The 21,942-nt window shown below is 39.1% G+C and overlaps 1 protein-coding gene across 2 annotated transcripts in view; it reads right to left on the reverse strand.

Moving 5' to 3' along the window:
• Nucleotides 1-2,230: 2,230 nt before the first annotated feature.
• Nucleotides 2,231-21,942, reverse strand: part of uchl3 (ubiquitin carboxyl-terminal esterase L3 (ubiquitin thiolesterase)) — a 38,671-nt gene continuing 18,959 nt past the window's right edge. For both annotated transcript variants that reach the window (XM_048239758.1, XM_048239759.1), the window contains exons 3-9: nucleotides 20,719-20,847; nucleotides 19,363-19,519; nucleotides 17,372-17,457; nucleotides 17,213-17,260; nucleotides 4,338-4,413; nucleotides 4,183-4,241; nucleotides 2,231-2,916 (exon numbers count right to left, since the gene is read on the reverse strand). In XM_048239758.1, coding sequence (XP_048095715.1) covers nucleotides 2,833-2,916; nucleotides 4,183-4,241; nucleotides 4,338-4,413; nucleotides 17,213-17,260; nucleotides 17,372-17,457; nucleotides 19,363-19,519; nucleotides 20,719-20,847 — 639 coding nt within the window. In that variant the 3' untranslated portion in view covers nucleotides 2,231-2,832. The remainder of the gene's footprint in view (nucleotides 2,917-4,182; nucleotides 4,242-4,337; nucleotides 4,414-17,212; nucleotides 17,261-17,371; nucleotides 17,458-19,362; nucleotides 19,520-20,718; nucleotides 20,848-21,942) is intronic.

Raw genomic sequence — 21,942 nt, forward strand, 5'->3', positions numbered from 1 at the left:
AGCTCTTGGGTCTAGTGTAGTTGATTACGCAATTACTGACATGACACCCCTCTTCCATCAACGGAAATAAAAATCAGACACTAAAAAAACTTCTAAAACTCAATCTGTCCTATAAATGGACATCTGACAGTGTGTCTGAATTCATCAATGCATCTAACTCAGTTGAAATTACTAATCTCATTAGCAACTTTTTAATAACAAGATTCACAGCACTTCATGCAGATGTAATTATGACAATAAATCAAATAAATGAAATATATCACAGGACAGCCCTCAAAGCAAATCTCCCGGGTAGAGGGTAAACCTAAACCCATAAAGAAAAATGGTTTGACAAGGAGTGTGAACTAATGAGGAGAAACCTCAGAAAAATGTCCAACCAAAAACACGCCAGCCACACAACCCAGAAATTAGAGAAAACTACTGCAGCAAACGTAAAGAATATAAACATATGATTCAGAAAAAGACACTATTATAATTAAACCCTAGAAGAAATTGAAACCTCAATAAACCTTAAAATGGAATAACCTAAACCCAAAGCAAAACCAAGGCACACCTCTGACGATGGATGGAGAAACGTGGAATAATTACTTTGAAAACCTTTACAACAAAATCCCTTCAAATAACCTTATAATTGGCCAACAAGTCATTACACAAAAGTTACACTCCCTTGAAAAAATCATAAAAGACAGTCAAAACCCACTTGACTATGAAATCACTCAGGAAGAATTAACACTCACATTCCATAAACTAAAACCGAAAAAAGCATGTGGACCTGACAGCATCAGGACTGAAATGCTGATACACAGCACCCCTGAGCTGGAAAAGGCCCTTTTAAAGCTGTTCAATCTCGTTCTTCAAGCTGGCTGCTTTCCTGAAGTCTGGAACAGGGGGCTTATATCCCCTATCTTTAAGAGTGGAGATAAATTTGATCCCAATAACTATCGAGGCATCTGTGTGAACAGTAACCTGAGGAAGGATCTCTGCTGTATTCTAAACGCCCGTCTACAGGCCTTCCTTACCGAACACAATGTCTTGAGTAAAGGTCAGATTGGCTTCTTACCAAAACATCGTACCACTGACCACATTTACACCCTACACACCCTAATTAACAAACATGGTTATTCAAGCAAACAAAAGTAAAATCTTCACTTGTTTTGTTGATTTTAAGAAAGCATTTGACTCAATTTGGCATGATGGATTATTCTATAAAACTTTACAAAGTGGTGTAGGGGGTAAAATATATGATACAATCAAATCCATGTATATGGACAACAAATGCGCTGTGATAATTGATAACAGCAGAACAGAATACTTCACTCAGGGGCATGGGGTGAGAGGGCTGTACTGTAGCTTGAGTCCTACCCTGTTCAATATCTATATTAATGAGTTAGCGGTGTTACTGGAACAATCTACAGCTCCTGGACTCCCCCTAAACAATACGGAAGTTAAATTCCTGCTCTTCGCAGATGACCTGGTGCTGCTCTCGCCCTCTGAACAAGGGCTACACAGCACTTCTGTCAGAACTGGGCCTTGACAGTTAATTTTGCAAAAACAAAGATTGTAATCTTCCAAAAGAAAGCCAGATCCCAGGCAACCAGATACCTTTTTACTCTAGGAAACACCGCTCTACAGCACTCACAATGTTACAATTACTTGGGCCTGAAACTCAGTGCCTCAGGAAGCTTTGACCTTGCAGTGAATGCGCCAAGAGAGAAAGCTCGCAGAGCTCTCTATGCCATCAAAAGGAATTTTAATAAAATACAATCCTATATGCCATCAAATGTTAAAAGGATCATTTTAAAATACAATCCCTGTATGCTCTTGTAGATGTGGTACTTAATGTTAAAAGCTTTTTACCCCTCACTAGGTAATTTACAAGCTTTGAAATAGCAATTTATGGAGTTAAATATTGATGCTAGCCTTCTTGTGATACTTTAAGTATTTTTAGAAAATATATATTTAATTAAAAATTAATTTTAACTGACCCTGATGCCTGCAAATTACCCGAATATCAAAATATTATTTTCTTTTTTTCTATTATTTATGACTCATAACGACCGCTCAATTTCGGGCAGACCGCGCAACACTGATACCAATGTCAGGACGATCGTGCATCCCTAGTTTGTTATTTAGTACATTTGTCAACTACCCATTTACAAATGTAAAGACCGTTGGCAAAATGTTTCAACTTAATCCATTGTCATATCAAACTGAGAACACATCTGAGACCTTTTCTTAAAGAACTGCATTTATTATATATATATTTAAAAGAGGCAGCATAAAGTGAGGCAACATTTATGAATTGTTTACCAAGACAACCCTTTCTTTAATGAAAAGGAATAGAGTGGCATTTCATAATCTCCGTCTCATTCCATGACAGTTTCCTAGCAATTAATTACTTTTTTGAAAAGATTAAGATGGAAACATTTCAAGAGGAAAAAAGTAAGTGGTTTATGTGATCTTTCCTATATCAGAACAGTCATAAATGGAGAGCAAAATGTCCAGTCCACACTTCAAAAGGCATACAAGAAATATCACATTAAAATAAAAAAGTAATGAGGGAGATTAACTTCTCACAGATTTAAATACAAGTATAAAACCAAACTAATATAACCTCTGCATCAGAAAATCAGTTTGGAGTTACTTTGCTCATCAGTTAGCGACTCCCTTGAGATGCCACTTTTTTAGGCCACAGTAATTTGCTGACCTTACCTCTTGCAGTACACTATTTGTTCTAGTCAAACCTCTCTATAAAAATGCAAACATCCTAACTAATATTCAACAATGAATGGCAGTATTTAAATTCCTTCTGTTGGAATTCAGTAATACACGTTATGCTTTGGAAAGGGCAACGACAGTGAAACGTAGTTCTTGTGGATCTCGTGCCATGAACTCTTTGCAAACTTCTGTGGCATCCTGTTAAATAAATAATCACAAAAAATTAAATCAAAATAAACTTAACAGCCACTTCCCTCTTTGCAAACTTCTGTGGCATCCTGTTAAATAAATAATCACAAAAAATTAAATCAAAATAAACTTAACAGCCACTTCCCTCTTTCATTGTCAACTATAAATCAGCCAAATAACATTGTTGATAATGTATTCACTAAGTGTCATCTTTTTTCAATCACAGGAAAGGTATTTAGTATTTTAAGGCGAGACACTACAGGTGAATAGGGTAAAAAATGTTAACAAGCAGATATCACTATGAAACTTCCCCAGTTGATTACTTACATTAAGGTGAGACACTACAGGTGAATAGGGTAACATTTTTAACAAGCAGATATCACTATGAAACTTACCCAGTTGATTACTTACATTAATATGAGAAAAAAATGTATTACAAGTTTTCTGTAATTTAATGTTTACATATGCAAATTTGCCATTATCTAATTAAATATGCGCTAATTTGCATACATTTTAAAGCAAGAAACCTGAGCATTGGATACAGCCAGGTTCAAAATTATGTTTTCATTGTGTTCAGATAATAGATGTTGAAAAATGTACAGAGTGATTTATGAATATCTACTTTAGTTATCCTGTAAATCAGAATATGATGTTAATAGCCCTAAAAAAATCGATTTTTGCCATGTTTTTAGGCATAAAATGTCATGCAAGTCAGGCTAGGAATAATTAACAAACCCTTCTGTAAAAATCTTCGAAATATAGTTAGGCATAAGTCTAGAAAGTTTGGTGTATGTACGTGCTTCTGAAGTGGAGTTTCCTTGCTCAGAGTGGGAGAGAAAACTCGTTTTGAGAAAACAGCCTTGAAAGACAGCCAATGAGATTCCCTTCTCAGCCTAGACTCGTCTTTGAACTTTCGCGATTGGTTGCTGATACAAAGGAAGTGTCCATATATGGATCACATAGCGGGATACAGGGAAAACAGAGCTTTCCAACGGTACTACACACAATATGTTTTGGGTCACAGTCACGGGAGTGCATGCAAGGTTAGAATGCTAACTTTCGCTGAATTTAGGATAAATATACAGGCGCGAGTAGACACAATATAATGAAATAAACATCTAAATGTGTAAATCGGACTTTTTTGTTGTAGTAGTGTGAGAATACATGCTAAGGTAACAAACTAGCTCAATCTCGAAATTGACCAGTGCGTGAAAAAACGTTTTCACCTGATGTGTCTCTCCTTAAGACTGTAGTTTCTAGATTGTGTGTCCTTACCTCAAGAAAAGTGTCTTCTGTGGTTTTTCCATGAACTATGGGGAATGGCTTGCGGCCATCTGTGAACAGATATAAGATTGTTCAGTATTTGTAGTGATACAAAGCCCTTTCCAAATTACTGAACTACAAAAATATTTGTATACAATGCGTCTTACCCAGTTCATATAGATGACCTCCAACATTCACGAATGCTATGAAATGCAAATCCACCTTTTCATCTGAACTTGGAGCCTGAAAGACGACGTCACAGTTTAAATGATTGCAAAAACATATATATTAGGGACGTTCATAATCAATATTTTCACTGTTAACCAATACTAAGAATTTTGACCGATCAGCTAAACCATTCCATTTTCCATCAGCAACTTTTATTTTTACCTTAAGTGGTGTTTTTGCGTCTCTAATGGATTACAGGACAACAGTGAAAGAGTGTACTGTGTAACTGCATTTGCAAGGATGCCTGAGAGTCAAAGGTAGATTGGAATCAAAGCTGGGAAAGCTTTGTTTGGCTGCCACTGCAGGCCACCTGCAGGGATGCAGCTGGTGGGTTTTAACTTAAATTAGCTCAGATCATATGCAATTAGCCCGATAAGGTTATTAAAATATTTAATTTGATAGACTGCGTTTTAATCTGGCAGGTAACGTAATAATCAGCTAACAAGCATCAGTTCCTGGTCAGAAAAATAAGTTGACAGGACCCAATAATAAAACAACTAAATTAACACCTGAGAGTGATAGCACAAGAAATGCGCTGGAGGTTGGCGCTCATGTAGGCCTACAGGACGATTCCCAGCCTCTAGATGATGAAGGAAACGCCGATGTTGCTAGCGACTCTGAAACGCATGTGGTAGGAGGGTGTATCGAGCCGGGGCGCTTTGCTAAATGGAGGGAGGGTCATGAGTGGCTAGCTGTCAGCACAGACGGGTCAGTCAAGTGCCAAGCTTGTTCCGGCATCAGGGACTTGGGGCCACACACACAGGAGGCGCTTCATATAGACCAGACATGTCAAAGTCAAGGCCCGCGGGCCGGATCCGGCCCACGAATGAATTATCTACGGCCCCCGGGATATTTGATTAGTATTAGAACCGGCAACCCGCAGGCCACAGCCGCCGGCTGCTGTTTTGCACGCACCAATACTCTGTTCCCCACAATGCAACGGTAGCCCACGAACTCACTGCGGCGCCACAAGTGGGCCTCGGCTTCATTATTCATCAGTATTCAGTCAGGGCAGATGTCAACTTTCAGCTACCCCCCTCTCCAGTGTTGTGCCTGAACGTGTTCATATTTTGAGCGAACGTGAACTGAACATACTGTATTACTACTGCCTGATGAACGTTACTGTGAACTCGTTCATTCTGGTGTCTTAACGGCACGCTCAGTTTCAGTTTAACTTCGTTGAATAGGGTACCAGATTTCTACAAAGCCTTCCACGCGAAAACCCGGCTAAAACACACCGTAAAAAGGCCTTAATATGGCAGCATGCAGGTCACCATTTGTCAAACTATAGGCCGCGGTCCGCAATGTGGACAATGGTCTGCAGAGTGAAATTATTCCCGGGCCATCGTCTGATAATTTCCTGTTTATTTAATGCATGCGTGTGCATGTTGGTAGCAAAGCTAAGCTTCAACTTATTGAAAGGCTATTTAATTATGAAACGACATTTAATAGAACAACGTGGATTTTTGCACCTTCCATTAAAAACAGAGCACAGACTATATAAAACACTGTTTGGCATTAAGTATTAAAGTCAGCCAAAAGCTATTAATTAGTCTTAGTTAAAGATAGTTAAAGATCTCCAGATCAGTGATTTACGCATGGCATTTACCATTCACAAAAGCTGGTATTGTGTTTCCTGAATCCTTACATTCAGGCATTCAAATTAAATGTAATTAAATAGCATATAAATATTCTATCAGTGCAAATATTCTTGCATGAGGGAAACATCCCAAAACAATGGCACCCATTTAACTGTTGTTGTTTTGAGAAGTATTTCTCATGCAAGCATCATGCAACAATGCAAAAACAATGAAACTATTGTAGGCCTAATTATATTTTACATTAGTAAAGCAGTACTCTGATGTGCATGTTTTCACAAACTTTTGTGAACAATCTTAGCACTTTAAACACTGTTTGTGTCAGTCAAAACTGACTGTTTTGAAGTGCATGTATAGCAATATAGTATAAAAGTAATAATAATTGTGATATCATTATGATAATTTGATGGGGGGGTGGGTTCATGTAGGTCGGTGAGGATGGGAAAAATCGTACATTTCTGTGCAAACTTTGCCTGCACTTCAGTCACAGTCATTATTCATTTAATCATTAAATAAAATACAGTACACGTCTTTGTTCAATAGGTTACGTGCAGTCATTTTAATATGTTTTAATAAACATTGAACCAGTCCGGCCCCCGGCTTGTAGCAAATTTGTTTTTTTGGCCCTCTAATGTATTTGACTTTGACATCCCTGATATAGACTCTGCCTTCAAGGCATAAAAGCCAAAACGGCAAAAAAATTAAATGACAAAATCATCAAGCACGGAAAATGTCAAAGCCATATCAAATGCATTGAAATTTTACAAAAAAGACAAGAGACTGCAATTGAGAAGGCAACTGAGAACAGTGCAGCTCTGTGGCGAAAGCATCATGAGCATAGTTTAAAAACCACAGAGAACTGCATTTGCACAGCATATATGATCTGCTACACTGACCTGTCATTCAAAATGCAGCCTCACCTGGTCGAACTGCAACAACTCAACGGTGTTGACCTCGGTAACATGCTGCATTCTGACAAGGCATGTCGGAATATGCTGATGTTTATTGCAGAGAAAATGTCAGTGCGTCTGGTGGACTTCCTTAAAAACTCACCCGACAAGTTCAGCATTCTCATTGATGAGAGCACAACAGTTTCAAATAAAACATGTCTGATAATTTACATTAGAATTCCATTTGAAGGGGAGTGTTGCAATTTTTTCTTCCAACTTCCTGAGTTGCAGTCGTGCACTGGATCAGTGATCTGTGACGCTCTGCTTCAGTGCCTTGAGAAGCAGGGTCTCAAAAGGCATGTTGCGCTCCCGACTAATTGGGTTCGCAATGGATGGGGCCGGCGCTATGTTTGGCCGATACAAGGGGGTCGCCACACTCCTACGCGAGGAGATTAACCTGATTGTCATTCACTGCATGAATCACAAACTAGAACTTGCCGTCCATGACACTGTCAAACAAATTACAGATGCAAGTCATTTCCAGATGTTCACTGACTCCCTGTACGCCTTCTTCTTTCAAAGTCCGAAGAACATGCGAGAGTTAGAGCTTGTCGCTTCCTATTTGGAAATGCAAGCTCGCAGGATAGGAAGGGTGTTTGACGTGCGCTGGCTATCCTCGTCGTGCACATCTGTGACTGCTCTTTAGGAAAGCTATCCAGCCCTGGTCAAACTCTTCGCGGCACTGGCCGAAGACACATCACGATCAACCTAAGACAGGGCTAAATGTAAGGGAATTCATGTTAAGATGACTCAGTGGCTTTTTTGTGGTGGAGATGGCATTAGTGAAAGACACGCTCGAAACGATGCAGGCCCTGTCCCTCTTTCTTTAGAGACGAGATGCCACAGCTGTCACCGTCAATGCTGAGGTGGGCGTTGCCGTGCGGACACTGAGGTCCATGAGGAAGGCCGATGGAGTGAACATACGATGTCTGAAGGAGGAATTGGGCAGCAAGCAAACATTTAAGGGGGTTAATGTGTCTCAGCCAAGTGACAGAGAACAACTAAAGGCAGAGACCATTCATGAGCGTTTTTTCATCTCCTTGGCCGATAACATTCAGAGCAGGCTCGATGACAACGGCATTTTTTCTACGGCGGCTGTGCTAAACCCCTCAAATTGGCCCTCCGAGATGTATGTATGTATGTATGTATGTATGTATGTATGTATGTATGTATGTATGTATGTATGTATGTATGTATGTATGTATGTATGTATGTATGTATGTATGTATGTATGTATGTATGTATGTATGTATGTATGTATGTATATATGTATATATACATATATACACACACATACACACAGTGGGGAGAATAAGTATTTGAACCCATGCTAAAGTTGACTAAAAGGAAAAATATAAAACATCTGTTAGAAATTGATCTTAATGCCTTAATTAAAACAAATAGTAAAAATCCTAACTTTAAGGACACCAATTTTCTTAGCGAATGAAGAATGTATCGTGAATAAATAAATGTTCTTCCTTAAATTACAGGGGCAATAAGTATTTGACCCCTATGTTAAATTCCCATAGAGGCAGGCAGATTTTTTATTTTTAAAGGCCACTTATTTCATGGATCCAGGATACTATGCATCTAGGGATGTAACAGTATGAAAATTTAACCTCACGGTTATAGTGACCAAAATGATCACGGTTTTCGGTATTATCACGGTATTTTTAAAAGTGTGTTCAATATGTTCAGAAAGCACTGATAGGCCTACACAAGCTGAAATAGTTTCAAAAAGTGTCCCGTTCATGTTTAATTGGCTATGTGCTTATAGCTTCACTGCAAAAACTGCTTATCTAACAAAATCTAACCAAGTGTTATTAATCTTATATCTAGATAAAAAAAACTAGTTGGTATTGTTTTCAGTATGAAGAGACTTACCTAGCGCTTTCTTGTGAAATCATTTGACTTAATTTAAAAAAAAATTGACTTATTTTAAGACATCTCATCTTGAAAACAAGCAAATTTGTCTTGGTAAGACTCCTTAAAATAAGTTAAAGTCTTCTTAAATTAAGTCAAAATGATCTTTTGAGAGGGCGCTAGGTAAGTCTTTTCATACTAAAATCAATACCAAATAGATTTTTTAATCTTAATATAAGATCAATAACACTTGGTTAGAATTCATTTTTTGCAGTGTTAACTTACCCTAACATTACTTGGAGGTTGCTATTACTGTTTTTTGGATCCAATGAGTGAGACCAGGCTTGGAATTTCACCATTCTGGGGGCAAGGCCACTTGGCCTTCAGTTGGGCATATTTGGTGGATGGCACAAAGGCCACATGTTAGGGCACCAAGGCCAAAGTTAACTATACAGTAGTAAGCTATAAAAATGATCAAAGTTGTATAGCCTATTCACTGCAGTAGACCTGCATCACTGTATGAAACATTACAAAAACATGAAACATGACATATTACATAGAACTGCAAATCATCTGATCATCTAATATTTACAGATATCTAGGCTATGTAGATGGACGCAAAACCTTCAGTAGAATTTATGATTAAATTGAATTATATTATTTACTTTTCTCGCGAACCGTTCACCACAGCAATTCGCGGCTAACATCGTTTAAAAGCTGAGAAAAAGCTCTTTCATGTGATACTTGTGATGTCTGTGTGATGAGTAGGCTACTTCGCGAGTAGTTCAACTGAGAAGACTGGGTGAATTTAGACGCACTTTCTTGCGCTAAAAGACTAAATTAATTTGCACTGTGAATATTTTGACAGGCCATAGGCTATTTTTCAAAGGGACATCACGGCCAACGCAAGGGGCAACGACGTGGCCGCCGTGAAATTCCTACCCTGAGTAAGACCAAATTAAGTGTTCGAAATAAAACTTTAGGCTACTGTGTTCTTCTGATAACGTGAGTGGAATGGATTTAATGTGGACGCGAACATAAAAAGACGCAGAGTGGCTAAATGATACAGTGCAAGTTTTGCGGTGAAAATGTTCCGCCTTTTAAAATCAGTTGTAGCCTAATCCAAATAGCAGTTAAAACCATCAATTAGACAACAGAATCAGTAGGGTACCAATTTTGCTTCATTGTACCAGGCCTACTGTATGTCAAAAGCAGGCTCGGATGAAGCTGGGAAGGATTAAACACACGGTTTCAACACCGTGGTAATCAACCGTGATAATTATGATATTTCAAAAGAAAACGGTAATTGTTATCGTCAACATTTTTATCACGGTTTATCATTATACCGGTAATCGTTACATCCCTATATCCATCCTTCCCTTGGCCTTTGGAACTAAAATAGCCCCACATCATCACATACCCTTCACCATACATTGGCATGGTGTGTTTTTCAGTTAGCCTATTAGCTGGTTTGATTTGCATTGAACCCAATGAGCATTTTCGTCAACTTTAGCATGGGTTCAAATACTTATTCTCCCCACTGTATCTATACATCTCACATGCGAAATTATTAGGAAAAATAGGAAGAAGAAATCGCGAGCTCGCAAGATTTTTTCGTATAGCAGAAGAGTGGTAGTACGGGGAGGAGGAGGGGGGCACTGTAAGCGAGGTCGTCATTTAATCCCTTAACGGCTCCTACACACAGTTGCGTGTGTTGCAGTGCTGGAGATTCTGGGGCTGGAAGTCCCATTCACTTTTCATGGGCTCACGTCATCCGTTGCCGAACTGAATTGTGGGTCCGTTGTGTTGCGTTTCTCCCGTCGCTCGCGTTGAGCCAGGGGGTCAAGAGCGTGCAGATTAGCTTCGGCATGTAAGCATACGCCATTTTTAAATATGGCGCTGCATGGAGCATTTGGAACCAGCTCCATGCACGAAAATCCGTGTTGGGCACGAGCTCTCATGCGCGTACATGTTGGTGGGCGGGTACCTATCCAGCGGCTACAGCCAAACGTTATTCAGTGCGTATTTCTTGAGGAGCCTATGAGAAGACGTGCATATTGTGGTTGTTTATTCATCATATGACAAAAAAGAAAATTGTATTGATCTTGTTTCGTTGTTGTTTGTCCCGAACAAACATAGCCTAAACATGATTAAAGACAATAAATTACACAACAGCGGCATAAAGCCCTTGTCTCGTTACACCATGGGTCTCCAACACGTTGCTCTCAACCTATAGCCGCCCTTTGGGCTCAGCCAGAGGCTGAAGCACTAGGCTACTACATTTAAACACAATTATTGCCGCGAGGCATTCCAGCCTACGAATTTAATAAAAAGTAAACCATGCATAATTAAAAAAAAAAAAAAAAAACTCAATTTAGGCTACTTCGCTATGCAATAAGGTTTCCATTAGAGCACAGCGCACGCTCAATGAATGAAGGAAAGGCCTTGTCTCAAGAATAAACAGCTGGAAATTCCAACACTTTTTCAACTACACAAAACTTTACAGTGATCATCAAATACCCTCTAGATCTAAATGCCCATCAGTCTCAGCATTTAACTATATAATAAAAGTCAAAAAGTAAATTAAATCTCATACCAAAACCGAAAATCGTCTGCGTTTGATAGCCTGGTATGTCGCTCCAAACAAAACGCATGTCTCACAATAACGTAGAAAAGGTCTGCCTCGAATAAGCCTACCTCAAATAAATACCTGTGCTTTGCGCAGCCTAAGTAAATAGCAGACGCCGGAGATAATTTAGGATTTATGGAAAGTATGCCATCATACGATGTTGGACGCCTGACGATGCTCTGGCCGTCTACTGTGCCTCTGACACCGCTGCCTCATTTGGATGGTAACTCCACAGGTGAGTGCGAAGATTGGATGTCGTGGATGCGCAAGTAAACTGTTTTTTTGCTGAGTCCGCAGACAACATTCTCTTTAACCGTTACTTTACCATCTGCGGTGTACAACTCAAAGTAAAGACACCACATTTTAGATGAGTTGGGGACGTAATTAATTACGGATATTTCACATCGAATATTTGCAGCAGGACAGCAGGCAGACCGCAACTTTTTCTTCTTGTTTTGAGGCAAGGACTTTATGTGCATTATCGCCACCTTCTTACTGGAGGACGACTCTCTTTTTACAGAATATCCAATAAAAATCGACGTTGGTCCATGCGTCATTTCCATCTTTGTAACTTGGCGCATGGTCAGAGCCGACTGGCGCTGGATCCGAACCCCAGTGTTCAAGATGGCGTTGACTATGAATTGGCCGGATTTACTAGCCTAGCCTCCACCATTCATTTGTATAGAGGGTGGGACTTAGTCACTCTCTCCAGTTATATATATTACCTCCATGCGTTGAGCAGTTCAGCTGTTACTGCACCGACAGACGGCACCAGCCAATCAAGCCAATCGACGGACAGCACCAACCAATCAAATTACGGTTATACTTCAAGTCATTTGCATAGCTACCGTCGGGAACACCCACTGGCATGCGTTGACGGAACGCAACTGTGTGTAGAAGCCGTAAGAAAGCACACCCATGTCCAAGGATTCTATCAGACTTCTACCGTTCTACCATTGAGAGCATACTCAAAAACTGCATCTCTGTATGGTAAGGCAACTGCAACGCTGCCGATCGCAAGGCAAAGAGTAGTGAAATCTGCCCAAAGGACTATTGGCTTCCAACTCCCCTCCATCCACAACACACAGCCTATCTTTTCAGCCTACTCTCATCTGGCAGTTGATACAGGCGATTCTGTTCCAGAAGCTGTAACACTGCTCACCAAAATTACACCACCTGTCTAGCATTTGCACTTTAGCTGTTTACTTGTTTACCCGTTTACTTTTTACTTCTGCACTGTTTACCTGTTTACATTGACTGCACTGCACTGTTTACCTGTTTACATTTACTCCTGCACCGTTTCATCAATGCCCTTACACTTTTTTTTATATTTCATAACCTGCCCATAAACCTATATATATATATATATATATATATATATATATATATATATATATATATATACATTACAGAAAATGCATCGTTAGGTCACTAAAGGACTCATCTAGTACAGACCTTTTAATGACATTTTGAGTCTGTTAAGAGGCCCCGAGACCTAGCACTGTAGCTGACTGGGAGTACTGGCCATTAGCTGCAGCTACTCTAGTTCGGTAGCACCGATTCCCCTATCGACAGTATTCGGCGACAATTAGCGATCAAGTACCATGTAAAAATCGGACGGATTTCTCCTTTAAATGGTGATAGAATGCAAAACAGAGTTTGTCTTGGCATAGTTCAATAACTGCAGTTCGGTATGTAAAATAAACATACAGGGAACTTCCGAAACCCCATTGTCAACTCCTTTGTATGGAAATCTCACAACTTCAAACTATAAAATGGATGAATCGCGACGAAGCTAATAGATGACGACAGTTCGGCGGTTGCACCTTATTTAGCTCTGGTCTGTACCTTTGTAACGCTCCCGTAATTTACATACACACCAGCCCACTTCCAGCTTCATGCAGCAGCTCCTTCACTGGAAGATCTATGACACCAGGCTAGATGATCCAAGACGGCCGTATTTGCAGATATTTGTTTGGCATTTTAATTAGAGATGCACTGATTGCAATTTTTTGGGCCGATTCTGATATTTCATAGAGTTTGACCTGCCGATACCGATTTTAGCTGATTCCGATTTAATTTCTTCTAACCATTTTACAGCACACACAAATAGTTATCTTTTCTTTAATATAACATGTTAATATAGAAATATAATCAACTTATCAATAATGAAATGGCTGTTAAAAAAATGGAACCGGTGAGCAGACAGATTCTTCTTCAAGTCTAACTTCAGCTGCATTATCAAACTATAATGCTTGTAAATGTGTGGGACATTCATTTCACAGACTACTAATATAAATGCACTGTTATGGAACACCCATTTTTTTTTCCTTCTCGCATCCAATATCCAACTAAAGACCAAAAATGTATATCACAGTATTTTTTTTCATGCATAATCAGATGTTCACAGCATTTTCTACAGGTTGAGAGAGGAATTGCTGCAGTACATTGACTAAGGATGGCCTATTTTACGGTCATGATGTAGAATAACTCCACACAAGGGATAATGCAGTTTTGCATGGCCCCAGAAAATGATGCTGTTTACAAAGAGCTACTCATGACTCTAATGAAGAATCTAATCAGAATGCAAAGACAATTGCAGTCAAAATACAGAACTTTTACTGTGAAAATTTCACAAACATCTTGTATAAAACCAATACAAAAAGTAGTGCAACTTGCAATAATATACTTTTGAAAATTATACAATTTAAAAGCTAATATGCTTAATCTGTCAAATAGGACCATCAGAAACATGCCTTATTATCATTGCGTGGTTTACATGACGTTAGTGGTAGGCTAACGTTAACTTGAGGTGGATGTCTTGTTAGCCTGTCATGAGCTTCGGTTCGGTTCGCTAGGCAAAACATTAACAAAAAAGTTTGTTTTGGTGCACTGATGACAGTCAGGATCATTTCTAGCTAGCCAGCTAGTATTGCTCAGTTCATGTCTATAACATGCTTTACTTGCTACCTGGATAATTTCAGTAGATTCTTAAGGTGAGATGAATGATAAGTTCATTAAACTTCACTGTGTTCGCTGGGTTGCTAACTAACGACATCACCTACTAGCCAGCTAGTTACACCTGTTGAACAATAGAATTTTCATGACGGTAAATCCCTTTCAATGCAGTATCCCTTAACGTTTTTCCTTAACTAAAGAAACAATTTAAGGTATTCTGTGCAACACCCTTAAATTAACCCCTTACCTAAGGAGAAATTAAGCCTTAAGGGTCATACTTCAGGGGAAAAACTTAAGGGGTTTTGTGTTTACCCTCACCATGCCTCACAGTCACACCATGCGTGTGTGTGAAAAAAGTCCCGTCTGAAACACTGTTGCGCGGCGCAGCGTTCCAAACGTTGTGTAATCAAATACACCGGTATGGCGGTATATTAAAAATTCATATCATAACGAAAATATACACCGGTATACGGTGTGAACCGGTATACCGCCCAGCATTATAAGAACAATTTTCATGATTTGAACATCCTAATATGTAACATATTTTCATATGCATTGATGAATTTATAGGAGGGCAAGGGAAATGTGGGAGTAGGCCATCAGCAAACACAGGGGAGGAGAAGAGCTAATAGCGATTAGGTGCTCCTTCCACGCAATATGGCAAAACACAGCGTTCGCTGCATAGAAAAACTCAGTAGCCTATTAGATATTTCTTTGTAACCCTACATCCAGCCCTGAGTGTTCAAAGTCAAAAGTCAAAGTCAGCTTTATTTTCAATTTCTTCACATGTTCCAGACATACAAAGAGATCGAAATTACGTTTCTCACTATCCCACGGTGAAGACGAGACATATTTTACCAATTTAAGTCCACAGGCAAACATAACATTCAAGTAAACAAAAAAGTAAGTAAATAAGTAAATAAGAGGGCACAAATAATAATGAAAAAAATAAGAGCAGCAAAATTTGGTTGAAATTGTGCATAGACAGTCAATAAAATACTAGTGCAAAGTCAGGCCAATAAAAGGCTTGGGTAGTTCTGTTTGACCTAAGTAATAAAGAAAGTGGCATAGTGGTGCAAGTTATGTAAGAGCAGCAGAAGTGTTGTGTTTTCAGGACAACAACACCAAGTTGTAAAGTGTACAAGTGTGTAAGTGTTCAAGTGTGCAAGTGGAGTAGTGCAGGCGGCCATTGTGGGTCCAATGTCCAGGATGTTATGTAGCTGAGGGTGGAGGGGGGAGAGGAGGGAGAGAGTTCAGCATCCTTACAGCTTGGTGTATGAAGCTGTTGGTGAGTCTGGTAGTCTTGGGGCGCAGGCTTCTGTACCTCTTCCCAGAGGGCAGTAGATCAAACAGATTGTGAGCGGGGTGACTTGCATCACTCACAATTTTGGTCGCCTTGCGGGTGAGGTGGGTGGTGTAAATGTCCTTCAGGGAGGGGAGTGAAGCACCAATGATCCTTCCAGCTGTTTTCACTATGCGCTGCAGGGCTTTCCTGTTGTATTCAGTGCCTGTTGGCCTGGTTGCTAGCTTCTTCAAACTTTGCAAACTCAGCTGGGTATTGTTACAATTGCGGAGCGCGCGAGTGCATTTGACCGGCATAAAATCGGCATGTTTCAGACTGACCGGCCAGTCGCCGGTCATGGCCGATCACGTGAAAAACGGCCAATTCCGGTCACCAGCCGATCTATTGGTGCATCTCTAATTTTAATGTTTGGATTTTGTTAAAGTTAGCGAGAAATACACACTGTACATACAAAAAAAACCTTTATTGTAATCCCAAAACAAGTGCTGTTCCCATAATGACACTTGGACTGTAGCGATTAGCTAACTATGCTAGTGTTCGAAAACTAGCATAGTTAGCTAATATGATCGCCAAGTTTCCAATGTTTCCCCCTCTACTATGCCTATACTTGTTGACTAGGGTGTTTTTCAAGAATCAGAATTACGAGTCATTATGTTTACTACATCTACAGTCAAACCTAGCAAGTAGCAATAAAAAAAAAAAATGATACAAGCTTCTTTGTGGTAATTTGCATACATTAGTATTTTGGGATTACATAGTACATATAATAAGAGTTTGCAGAGTCTCATATTCCCTCCATCTCCATACGAACTCCCTTTTACCAAAGATGGAAGGAGCCTACAAACTAAAAATAGCACACGCATTGGCACAGCAAACAAACTGCTGAGAGTATAAAAATTGTGTTACTTATGCTTCAGCTACTAATTGGTCACCCTGTGCATGCACACTTATATGTGTAGGCTAAACTGGAAGACTGTGAAGTGAGTAGTCTTCTTCAGTTAATATTGGCAGATTGAATTGTTCATTTGTTTCATACCGCCACCTACGGGACTGATTATTCCTCAGTATTTGATCCCTTCTCCAATTCTGTCTCAAAGATTGGAATTAAGTGTGTAGTGTGTTGAGAAGTGAGTAGTCATTGGCTGCAAGGTAATTCATTATTTATGAGGATGTCCAGAAAACATTGAGGGGGCGCTAAATCTGCCAAAATGGACCATTTTATTCTCCAGCCTAATTATAGGGTTGTAACAGGGCTTGTGAAATAACATCTGAGCATGTCTTGGACTGACCTAAGTTGCATACGCTCTGTGTTAACAAGAAGAATAAGGTCAAATGCTCTGTTCATCCATTCCATCACCCCTTTAAACGCTGTTATGAAACAGAACAAAATAGTAATCGATTTTTGGAATTCTATGAATCAATTTTAAATCGCGATACAAATGTGAATTTATCATTTTTTTGCTAGAATTGCCTGGATTTTCATGCTGCGAGGTGAATGAAACTGAAATCTTACCTCAGTCTGTCCTTCTTGTGCACTTGTTTCATGTGTTACACGTATACTCTGTAAATACAAGGGAACGAATTAACCACTGCTTGGTATTTTTCGCCAGTGTAAGGTTATATATAATGCATGCTTCAAAATGAAGTACTTTTAATTATTTTTGTTCAATACCTCATCGCTCTCAAGAAAAATAGCCTTCTCATCTGGACTCAACTTGTATGACTGCAGTAGGAACTTCTTCAGAGGCGAGTCTGATTCTAAAAAATATGGTCACAGTTAATAGTAGCAGTGGCAATAGACATGGGCAGACAGCTGTCTAAAGAAAGCAGATTTTTACATTTGACTAGAATGGTCTGTCACGGTCAGCAAATCATTCTCCCAATTGTAATCCTCTAGTAGTACAAATCGGACAAATAATAAATCAAGAACAATGGAATTTCGTACCACGGTTATGCTGATGACACACAGATCTACCTAGCCCTATCACCGAATGACCACGGTCCCCTTGACTCTCTATGTGAAAGCATCAATAACATCAACAACTGGATGTCCCCCAACTTTCTCTAGCTGAATAAGTACAAGACAGAAGTAATCATATTTGGTAAGAGAGATGAAAGGAGTAGAGTTACCACTGTTCTTGGATCCAAAGGGCTTAAAGCAAAGGACTCCGTTAAAAATCTGGGTGTCAGAATTGAGATCTTAATTTTGACAGGCACATAAAAGCCATCACTAAATCGGCTTTTTAACCATCTCAAGAACATTGCCAAACAGTGATTTTGTGTCACAGCATGACTTGAAAAAAATTCATGTTTTTATTTCCAGTACGGTTGGCTACTGTAATGGACTCCTAACAGGCCTTGCCAATAAGACTACCAAACAGCTTGAAGTCATACAAAATGCTGCTGCTAGGGCTCTCACAAAATCCAAGAGATTTGAGCATATTACTCCAATACTTAACCCTCTAAGCGCCAAAGTGGTAAACTTGCAAAAAACGGCAACACTGATTAAAACAGACAATAGATCCAATAGATTTGTACTCTCAACCACTAGATGGCAGACATCCAGAGTTTTGATTCAAGCAAGTAGAGGAAGTAGTAAATCGCACAAAAACGGAGAAGTAGTGCATTAACAATGCACCGTAAATTAGCTAAAAATCAATACAAATGTGTTATGTTTACATATGATTGAGATGAAAAATTAATCGCAATGCAATTTTTGAACATAATAGGGTGTAATCTGCTTTTGATTTTGTTCGACTTCAGACATCAGTAAAATAATTGGTAATAACAGTATAATTGGAGTCAGATTGGGCAAAAGATTATCCTAATTTAAAACAACCTCATCAGGGCGCGGATTACACAGAATACGCATTATCAAGGCGTGTTCCGACGCATTTCACGTACGGGGTTCATCAAATTCATGTAAAATGTGGTATACATCAGTGTTTCTCAAAGTGTGGTCCGGGGACCACTGGTGGTCCGCAAGCTAGCCCAAGTGGTCCGCGAGCAGACGTGGTAAAATATAATAGATGAGTTGTTTGCAATATTGAACCAACTTGTATGTAAATCCAAACATTTCTGCAACACTGCCTATGTAAGCCATGCCAGTTTAAATCATATGAATTCTCTGACACAATAATACAATCAAAGTGGTTCAGTGAGTAGGCCTATTGTGTAGTTTACTATTGAAGTAGGTCTAATTTATTTATTTTTTTTAGCTAGGTGGTCTGTGAGGCTTTTTTTATTGATCAAGTGGTCCTTGGTCTGAAAAAGTTTGAGAAACACTGGTATACATGAATGTAAAGATGTGAAGATATTTTCCATATTTTGTAATACATTCAAATGGCAATAATAATTTATGGCATAATTTAAATATGTATCAACTTGATACATAGTGTACATCCAAGCACCATTGTCTTCAACACCATAATACCCACAGACAGGCAAGGTTTCATCATTAGATTCTCATTGTTTTTTTCCTGGGCTGATGGACAAGATAAGGGACAAGGAGATCACTACAGTGATTTGGCTTTTCATTGTGGCATGTTCTCTGCACATTGAAAATCACATTTTGCAACTATTAGACTGAACGATTTATAGATGCTGGCCATTTGGCGTCACCTCTAAACCATAACTAATCAACTTTTACTCACTTCCACTTACCAAATTCCAGACGTTCTTGGTTGTTTGCCACAGCATGGATCATTCCAATTGTCCCACATGCATTACCAATGGTTTGTCTCATGAAATACACATCTGAAGAGACCTGTTGCCCTTCTGAGATGATTTTCTTCTCTTCGTCCAGTCTGAAAGACTCGTACTGTACATAGGAAAATCACACAGGTTAAGATACACAATAATTGCTTTTTATTGTTAATATGGATTAGTGTTAATTTTGTCACCTATTTTTAATTTAGTCTTGGTCTTGTGACGAAATGTCCTTTTTAGTCTGTCATATTTAGTCATTCAAATATAATTTTTGTTAGTCAAGTTTTAGTCGACTAAAAGTCTCGTCATTTTAGTGTAGTTTTAGTCAAAAGAAAACTAAAAGGTATCTTAGTCTTAGTCAGATTTAGTCAACACATTTTAGTCTTTTTTTTTTATAACAAATTATTACCATTTGAGTCAAATAGTGTTTCACACATCTCAATTTTCCAACAATATTGTGTCCACAGGGCTACTCGTCTGTTATAATTACTCATTCTGATTTTTTGTCAGTTAGTAGGTTTGCATGCATAGGTAAGTCGAGCTACAGTTATAGCTCGGCTGGGATTTGACCATAGACAGTAAAAGATTCGACTGGACCACGGTCATATTCGTAGACCAGTGTTTCTCAAAGTGTGGTCCGGGGATTACTGGTGGTCCGCAAGCTATCCCAAGTGGTCCGCGAGCAGACGTGGTAAAATATAATATAGGAGTTGTTTGCAATATTGAACCAACTTGTATGTAAATCCAAACAGTTCTGCAACACTGTCTATGTGAGATATGCCAGTTTAAATCATACAGTATGAATCCTCTGACACAATAAGCAAAGTGCAAAGACAATAAGCAAGGTGGTTCAGTGAGTAGGCCTATTGTGTAGACTAATTATAGGCTACTGTTGAAGGAGGTCTTTTTTTTTTAGCTAGGGTTAGTTAAGTGGTCCTGAAACTGAAAAAGTTTGAGAAACACTGTTGTTAAACACTGGCTAATAAAGTTGTTGACACTGGCTATTAAATTATTTCTAAACCAGTCTGCTAAAGTCTGTAGTTAAGTCTGTGTAGGGTTTTCCAGGCTCTATTTCTTTTTACGAGACACCCTGCTCACTTGAGCCATCTACCGGTTGTTTGGGTTGTTGCAGCGTCTCACTGGAAAAATACAAATTAAAGCCGCGTGATACCGCGTGATCCCACACGCGGACCGCGAGTGAAGCTGGCCAAGTCGAAGCACTGCCCACTGTAAATCGCAGTAGTGGGAACTACTGTTGTTAATGATACAATTCTAATGATATCAAACAGGATGAGGGAGAGGCCAAGTTACCTTCTCTGTAACAGGGAACAATAACAGGACTGCGCAGACGGGCCTTGGAACAATGTTGAGTAGTTCTGGGTCCAAACCATACACATCTCCAAACTGCCATGTTGGTAACAAACCCAACTGCCGAAGAAACTTGAAAGAGGAATGAAAAATATCAATATACTGCACATCATAAACTTGTTTTGAATAAAGCTTAATTACAGCACAAAGCAAGCGTTCATTTAATATAAAACATCTACGTAGGCCTCCCTACTTCAACAGTTAACTTGTAATTAACTTTTTGTTAATGTTTTGACATAAAGTCCTTTTAAAAGAACAAACTCAGTCCACTAAAAGTGGACAAAAACATAACATTACATTATGCACAAGAAGCATAAATCGGCCTTAAGTAAATAAAAGACCCTGGCCATAATTTGAGGATGTACGATAGTCTGTCGCCAAAACATTCCTCACCAGTTATCCAGACATGCATGAAAACATTTGAAAACAAAACTCAGTCATAGGTCATTTCGAGAATGATGACTTTCTCTTCAGCATTGTCCTGTTAAAACGAGGCAGATATGACGAGGCATTGCAGCAATGTTTACATAGATACACTGTAAGGTTGCAAGATTATGCAGACTGTTACGATTGATTATGCAGACTGATACACGCGCGCCACGCACACACATTATCGAACTCATACGGCGTACACTTTAGGCTATAGCCTTTCTACTAGGGGTGTCGCGATTCTCCAAATCCTCGATTCGATGTAATTTTCGATTTTAAAGTCACGATTCGATTCTCAATCTTTTTTTAAATATTACTATTAATGCATTCCTTATATGTTATTTACTCTTTTTGGCCTTTTCCTTTTCTGTTTTGGGGGGCTTTTATTTTGAAACCGCTTTTTATTTTGAATCCGTTCCAACCGCGAGGTTGTAATGTAAACAGAACTAACATTAGGCTAAACAGAGACGTGAACATAGTGGAATGAAACACAGAATGTTAATTTAATTGTTTCAGCACACTCCAAAGAGACCCAAGGTTAGTGTTCATGGAATATGTACCAATGTGCATTTTAAGCCTTAAAGTAACTTTGGACTGTAACTAGATCATCTTTTCACTTGCTAAGTTGAGTAGGCCAAGTTAGTTTTAATTGACGTGAATGAACGAATACTTCCATACCGGTGATTTCAAAGTAGCAAGAGGGGCTTTGATTTCGGTAGGTTGATGTGTATATTTTAA

Source organism: Alosa alosa, chromosome 3, assembly GCF_017589495.1.
Source record: "Alosa alosa isolate M-15738 ecotype Scorff River chromosome 3, AALO_Geno_1.1, whole genome shotgun sequence".
Lineage (NCBI taxonomy): Eukaryota > Metazoa > Chordata > Actinopteri > Clupeiformes > Clupeidae > Alosa > Alosa alosa.